At 45.1% G+C, this 7,406-nt stretch overlaps 2 protein-coding genes and 1 long non-coding RNA gene across 4 annotated transcripts; 2 read left to right on the top strand and 1 right to left on the bottom strand.

Annotated features, from left to right (window-relative positions):
- Window positions 1-206: 206 nt before the first annotated feature.
- Window positions 207-1,280, top strand: LOC116378428 (uncharacterized). Its single transcript, XR_004212299.1, has 2 exons — window positions 207-509; window positions 617-1,280. It is a non-coding gene; the product is annotated as an uncharacterized LOC116378428 (long non-coding RNA).
- LOC116378426 (ICOS ligand-like) lies at window positions 852-6,656 on the bottom strand. Of its 2 annotated transcripts, XM_031840300.1 has the most exons (5): window positions 5,201-5,744; window positions 3,789-4,112; window positions 3,412-3,699; window positions 3,136-3,318; window positions 852-1,525 (listed from the first exon to the last, which is right to left on the bottom strand). In XM_031840300.1, exons 1-5 carry the CDS (start codon window positions 5,340-5,342, stop codon window positions 1,458-1,460), a joined length of 1,005 nt encoding a protein of 334 aa, XP_031696160.1. In that variant the 5' UTR covers window positions 5,343-5,744; the 3' UTR covers window positions 852-1,457. The 2 variants fall into 2 exon arrangements, with proteins under 2 accessions (XP_031696160.1, XP_031696161.1); XM_031840301.1 differs by lacking the exon at window positions 5,201-5,744 and adding an exon at window positions 6,344-6,656 and having other exon boundaries at window positions 3,412-4,112.
- Window positions 6,056-7,260, top strand: LOC116378427 (putative GTP-binding protein 6). The gene is made up of 3 exons (XM_031840303.1): window positions 6,056-6,651; window positions 6,727-6,864; window positions 6,937-7,260. The coding sequence occupies exons 1-3, from the start codon at window positions 6,282-6,284 to the stop codon at window positions 7,014-7,016; spliced, it is 588 nt and encodes a 195-aa protein (XP_031696163.1). The 5' UTR covers window positions 6,056-6,281; the 3' UTR covers window positions 7,017-7,260.
- Window positions 7,261-7,406: the final 146 nt, after the last annotated feature.

Below are 7,406 nucleotides of genomic sequence, written 5' to 3' on the forward strand. Positions count from 1 at the left end.
TATATATATGTGTGTGTGTGTGTGTGTATATATATATATGTGTGTGTGTGTGTGTGTATATATATATATGTGTGTGTGTGTGTATATATATATATATATGTGTGTGTATATATATATATATGTGTATGTGTGTGTATATATATATATGTGTATGTATATATATATATGTGTGTATACGTATATACATATATACATACATATACACATACACGGTTTGGTCTAATCTCTAACAAAACATCATTTTTAATACATGTTTTATTTCTAAAATCTTCATTTGTCCAGTAAATATAGTATAAAGTTCAGTATTTAATCTCTGAGATGTAGAGAAGTATAAAGTAGCTTAAAAATGTAGTATTCAAGTAAAGTACAAGTACCTCAAAATAGTATTTATCAATACACTTGATGAGCAGCAGTTTCTCTCCTTTTGATATTTATATTTCTAACTTGTTTCAGGGGGGAGGTGATCTCTAAGGCTGGACCAGAGGAGGCCGTTATTTACGCTGACGTAGGTGAGTGGAGGAGGAGAAGAAGAAGAAGGAGAGGAGAAGAGGAGTGGTTTAACTTTGTTAAAAGTCTCGTTGTTGTTTGTGTGTATCTGAACCCGATCTGATCCCAGACCTGCAGTACTTGGCCGACATCCGGCAGCAGATCCCCGTCACGGCTCAGCGTCGGGACGACCTGTACGCCGTGACCTCAGTGGGGGGGGGGGGGGGGAGGAGGAAAGAGTCAGCTGATCATGTGACCTCCAGAGGAACGTGGTCCGTCTCGCACCGGACTCACCGATAAGAGACGCTCTGTTGTTCTTGAAGGATGGAGCTGAAGTCTGACGCATCATTTATCAAGTAGAAACAAACGTGTGCTGGTTGGAGCTTCTCTAATGTGACGACTTTACAGCTGCAACAATTAATTGATTAGTTAACTTTTAAATGAACTATTGTTGATTGATTTATCGGTCTGAGTGATTTTTTTCTGAAGAACAAGAAGTCATAATTCTCTGATTCCAGCTTCTTGAACTTGAATATTTTCTGCTTTTCTTTCCTCTGACAGTGAACTGAATATGTTTGAGTTGTGGACGTCGTCTTGATCTTTAGGAAACACTGCACATTTTATAGAATGTTTATATAAAGCAACTAATCGATGAGTCACCAGTGAGTAGATCTTTCATTCAGTTCATATTATTGAAAATCAAACATCAGCAGAAATATTTTTGTGTAAAGTAAGATTCAAATGTAAATTGTCATATTTTCTGTATAGATGTAAATAAATCCGCTGCAGCGCTGGTTTGAGTCTTTATTGAAGCTTGAAACAAACAGAAGAATCGTCACAAAATAACTTTATTTAAATCAGTTTAAATCTCTGGATGTTAACCTGATAAAAACCAGCGATCACAAACAAAACTAAGTATTTACAAATCCGTGCTCTGTTTCCTCGAGTCAGAAAAGTCTCGAGGGTTCGTTTCACACGTCGGTCTCCTTCTTCTCCGGCTTCATCGCCGCCTCTTCCTCAGGTCTCCTCCTTTTGTATCCTGGATGAAGAGCAAACATTTATTTCACATATTCTTCATAAAAGATAGTTTAAAAGTATCCGCAGTATAAAACAACCTGTGATTTAAGATTTTTATGTATTTCTCTTATATTTAATGTTTCCTTTTTTCCCATTACATTCGTGCAACAACGTTGGATGAAGTTGCTTTTACACAGAATCCTCTTCTATATTTTCTTTATGTCTTATCTTGTCATTTTATTTGATCTTTTATATGATTATTGCTCTTTATTGCTGAGCTGACTTTCATGTGACTGATGAAGTGAAACTGATCAAACAGAAACAGCTGCTTCAGAACATTTAGTCAAACACAAACCTGTTTATTTATTGGATGTCATGATGGTAGATTCTACTCCAGGGTAGAATAAATGATAATCAGTTTTAATGGTCAACTACACTAAATATTTTTAAAGATTCTTCTTTTCTTTTTTGTCTTGTGAAATATTGGAAACCATTCTCTCTCTTGATTTCTTGAACTTTAGAATACATTTTATACTTTTTACATTTAACAGGGTTTGGTTCCTTCAGGAGGTACAACAGGTCGTCAACTAATCCAAAGATCGACGGTTCGATCCCCAGATCCTCCAGTCTAGTTTCCTTGGGCAAGACCCTGAACCCTGACATCTGCTGCTGTGGGTTCCAAAACCCATATTACCTTAAAATAAGATGATCCTTTATTAGTCCTACATCAGGAATGTTTCAGTATGCCAGAAAAAGATTTAGGTTGTCCCCAATAGATGGTATTTAAAACACAGTATGTCAAAAATACCAGGATGTTCTGTTCTGACCCACAATCCAGATAGTTCAAGCTGCCATGATATGATGAAGTAGTTTGTCCCTGTTTCAACGCATACTGCATGCAACGTACGTACTTGTAGTAAAAAGAAAAACGGCGATAGTGTCGAGCGCTTTGAGCGTTCGGAAGACTAGAAAGTCCATTCACATTGACTTCCAGCCCCCTTGATGAGACCACCGCCATCTATTTTGAGCTCAACTACACACATGTATCTTAACAGAAAAACCTCCCAGAACACCATTGGTGTCTCTCTACTGAGCATCAGTGATATTGGTGACAAGAGGTGCCTGCGCAGAGCTCAAAGGTTATTAAAAGACAAAACCCACTGCAGACAACCCATTCACTCTGCTGCCATCTGGAAAGAGGTGCAGAAGCATCAGCTGCTGAACCACCAGACTTCTTTAATTCATCCTCCATTTCCATATATAATGTAGGTTTTTTCCTATGTAGTAAATTGGGACTACAATCAGAATTGTTGTGCAACCCTGTTGTACAATGACAAATAAAAACCCTTGTAACCTTGTATTATAAACACTAAGAACCCAAACCTCCTCTTGAGGTAGCTTCCTGCTACAGTCATAGCAACATAGTTATACCAAATAGATGTTTAGGACACATGAAAAGTCCCTGTGGAAACCTTACCTTGATATTTTAACTATTATTTTATTTAAGGTTACTGAGAGGAACTTTCATGTAGTGTTGATTATGTCGCCCCCTGTGGACTAAAGTGGTAATGTCTCTGAGCACCAGAGTCCCTTTAGAAAACCTCTCATCTTACTGCAGCAGGGTCTGTTTACCTCTGTTCAGATGCTGCTTATGGAACTCTTTCTTCTTCTTGCTCATCCTGTCCAGGTGAATCTGGTAGATGACGCCCACCAACACCATGACCCCGACCACCGCGCAGAGCGCCGTGCTGAAGATCCACATGGCCTCCGAGGCTCTGCCGGTCACCACGGGGCCGCCCCTCACTTTCACTCCGCCTTTGCAGCAACAAGAGAACCAGAGATTAGTGCAACAGGTGGTGTTGCGAGTTTTTTTTTGGGGTGCTGGAAATCACTGAGCGAATCACTCACTGGTTGTGGACGTCAAGTTTTCGTTCATGGACGGGTTCTCCACGACGCACGACACGCTGGAGTCCTCGGAGACGTTGAGCATCAGCTGGCTCGTGACGTTGTACAGAAGGGAATCCGGCAGCGCCGCCGCCAGCGTCCTCACCGAGCCGTCGGGGGGGTCCTCGGTGTCGTTGATGAGCCAGTAGACTGCAGGTGCAGGGAACCCCCCGCTGGAGTGACACCAGAAGGCGCTCTCGCCTCCCGGCCCGGCCTCCTTCTCCCTCCGCAGCAGCGGGAAGCTGAAACTGGCTGCAAAACAGCCGTTAAAGACAACGTTAGCTCCTCTAAATACTCGTCCTGACTTCCTGTGTGTGATTGATTGATTGTTGGACACTGACCTGCGGTCCTGAGGCACACGGTGCACAGCTCCACGCTGTGATTCTGTCCTGAAGTGACGAGCAGACTGTAGTTCACGCTGTGCTCCGAGGGGTCCACCGTGGGAAGCTGCAGGGACAAGTTTCCCGTCAGCATGGTGTCCGACGGGGTCGTGGCCCTGTTGATGCTCCACTCCTCCACGATGCCGTCGTCCCTCCACACCGACCGGAGCACCACCTCCTCGCCTCTCCTCCACTCGATGGTGACGTTCACCGAGGTTTTTAACTGGGGGCGAATGCAGGGCAGCGAGACCGACTGTCCGACGATACCGAGGACGCACTCTTCCTCTGAGGACAGACAAGAGAGACAAGACAGTAAAGTATCAGTGGAGTGGAGAGTAACCGAGTACTTTTACTCAAGTACTTAAAGTTACTACGACGAACTTTCAGTTCTCTTGGTTCTGTCGCCCCCTGTGGACTAAAGTGGTAGTGTCTCTGAGCACCAGAGTCCCTTTAGAAAACCTCTCATTCTACTGCAGCAGGGTCTGACAGTCTGCCCCTCTCAGTCCTGGTTCTGGTTCTCCCGTGCCTCCCTTCCCTCCAGCCAGTCCAGCAATACGTCCTGGGTCTCCAGCAGCGTGGTGTCGGTGTTGACTCCCAGAGAGGAGAAGCTCTGCTCCTGGAGGAGGAGGAGGAGGAGGAGGAGGAGGAGGAGACGCTGCTGCCAGGAGCTGAGCTCTCCTCCTCCCTCCGGATCTGTCCACGATGGACCGGTCTCTGCTGGAGGATCCGGATCTGTCCACGGTGGACCGGTCTCTGCTGGAGGATCTGGGTCTGTTCACGATGGACCGGTCTCTGCTGGAGGATCTGGGTCTGTTCACGATGGACCGGTCTCTGCTGGAGGATCTGGGTCTGTCCACGATGGACCGGTCTCTGCTGGAGGATCTGGGTCTGTCCACGGTGGACCGGTCTCTGCTGGAGGATCTGGGTCTGTTCACGGTGGACTGGTCTCTGAGCTGAAGGAGGTTCTGGTGAACCTGCATGAGTTCATTTACTACTTGTTCCTGTTGAATGATTCTAATAGCTTCAGTGTAATCTTGAGGTTTGGACTCAACAAACAGTGACGGTGTCACGTTGGGCTCTGGGTAGTTGACGCAAACATTTCTCACTATTTTCACGAACCAAAATAATCAGCAGATGAATCCATAATGAAAATAATGAGTTATTAGTTCAACCAACTACAACAGTACAATCCTGTTTTTCCATTAATACGCGAGTAATACTCGAATGATAGTATATATAATAGTAGAACAATCACAGTTTGAATACTTTAACTACATTTTACCGACAGATTAACTGTAGTAGTAGTAGTACACGATGTGAATACTTGCAGTACTTCAGTGTACCAGGTACATGTCAGTGTGTGATCGTCTCACCCAGACAGGCGCAGAAACCCAGGAAGCTGAGCAGCAGTCCGCAGCTCCACAGAGCCGCTTTGTGCGCCGTTCGTGCGCCAAAGACACAGAAACCATTCAAAGACCTGTTCCTCCTCAGACTGGAGAACGAGCACAGACCCATCACCGCTTTCAATGTGCCCGTGTGGCTCCACTTCCTGTCAGCCTGTTGCACAGCTCCGGGTCGGATGCGCACACCTTGTTTCTCCCTGAGTGAAGTCACCGCCGGTCATGTTGCGGCTCGTTGAGGCATCTGACTCTGTTCCTCTGTCTGATGTAAAGCTGACGAGCAGTGAGAATTAAAGAGATTCTCACTCACAAATAACCTGTAAGGCCTTTTTACTGTCCATCGGCATACATCCTGCTGAGAGCCTTGATGGGAAGGTGTCCGACCTGTTTGACCTGTATAGGCGGCGCACGCCCACACAGCGTGACGTCATGAATCGCCGAGATTCAACTGGCGTTAAAGTCACAGCGAGGAACCTTTACCTGGTTCTGAAGGGAGGCTCGGGACCAGAACCAGAACTGAGAGGAGCAGACTGTCAGACCCTGCTGCAGTAAAATGAGAGGTTTTCTAAAGAGAGTCTGGTGCTCAGAGACACTACAGCTTTAGTCCACAGGGGGCGACAAAATCAATATTAATTAAAGTTATTGAAGTAACTTTAAATAAAATGATAAAGTTAAAATATACATTATATACATACACATACATTAAAAAATAGAAAATTATTAATATAATTTTTTTTTCATTTGTTTAACATCAAAATAACATCAAAATAACTCAAATAATGGTGGGATTATATATAAAATATCATCCCATTATAAAATATAAAATATAGATACATTGATTCTAACGTGTTCTAACGATCTAGATCATGATCATGATCTAGATTCTGGACGGTGCATCAACACACCAGCAGGTGGCAGTGTTCTCTCTGCAGGCTGCTTTGTGATCTCCAGTGAACAAGAAGAAGAACACGTTCACAGTGCGCATGCGCGGTGGCTCTCTCCTAAAGCACAACAACAACCATGGACGTAGTGATAACTGTACAATAAGAGCACCATGACAACACTGAGGAGGGTTCTCTCTTGGTTTCCGGTCCTGCAGCGTCGCCGCGCACACACCTGTCTGACGTCATCGGCTACCTGCAGACTCCTTCACAAGCCTCCGCGTGCAGTCGGAGCTGCATGTCCCTCCCAGCTGAGGGCGTTCACGCTGTCCGCGTGCAGGTCGAGGGACAACACGGATGACCTCGGAGGCAGCGGGGTGCACGAGGAGGAGAAAGAGGAGGAAGATGAAGAGGATGATGACTTCATCGATGACAGCGAGGTGGAGGAGCTGTTTCGGCTGCACGCGCCCGCTCAGCAGCACCGAGTGTTCGTGGTTCACCCCGATGTGAAGTGGGGGAGCCGGAAGCAGCACCTGACCACCGGTAGGTAACACACCGGCCACCAGGTGTGCGTGCGCGCGCAGGCGTGTATGTTTATCGAGCTGTTTTTGTGCACAGCTGAGCTGATGATGGCCGAGGCCGTGGGTCTCGTGAACACTTTGGACAACTGGAGAGTGGTGGAGCAGCTCATCCTGTCCACCAAGACACCAGAGAAGAAGAAGATCTTCGGCAAAGGGAACTTCCAGACTCTGACAGGTACCGCTCAGCGTCCACGTCTCAGCTGATCGATAGTTTTGATGTCAATCATGTTGTGTTTGTGTTTTGTAGATAAAATCAGACAGACGGCAGGAATCACTGCGGTGTTTGTGAATGTGGAGCGTCTGTTTCCTTCGTCTGAGGTGAACTAAACTACTAACTTTTTGTATTTTTTTTTCACATTTTATTGCATTTTTTTATTATATATTTGTGTTTTTTCAATTTTGTTTTATTTTCACTGGTTCTGATTCTTGAAAATAGCTTTCTGGCTACACACATGCAGGGACGTGCACAGATATTAGTTACTCTAATCTAAACAAAAGTAGGGCACCCCACTCCCACCCCAGTCTATAAGAAGTGGACGTAGTCTTCATGACGTCACTCTTTAATTTGTTGATGTTTTGAAGCCTTTAGTTCAGCCTTTTGTCTGTCGCCATCTTGTTTTTTTGGAACCAGTGAACAGGAAGTGAGCATATCTGGACTGAGGAGGAGTGAGTAGAGACGCTGTATACGTCTCTGGTAGAGACCTGTCAATCACTGTG

The sequence above is a fragment of the Anarrhichthys ocellatus genome, unplaced genomic scaffold (assembly GCF_004355925.1).
Source record: "Anarrhichthys ocellatus isolate YVR2014 unplaced genomic scaffold, GSC_Weel_1.0 scaffold2580, whole genome shotgun sequence".
Classification (NCBI taxonomy): domain Eukaryota; kingdom Metazoa; phylum Chordata; class Actinopteri; order Perciformes; family Anarhichadidae; genus Anarrhichthys; species Anarrhichthys ocellatus.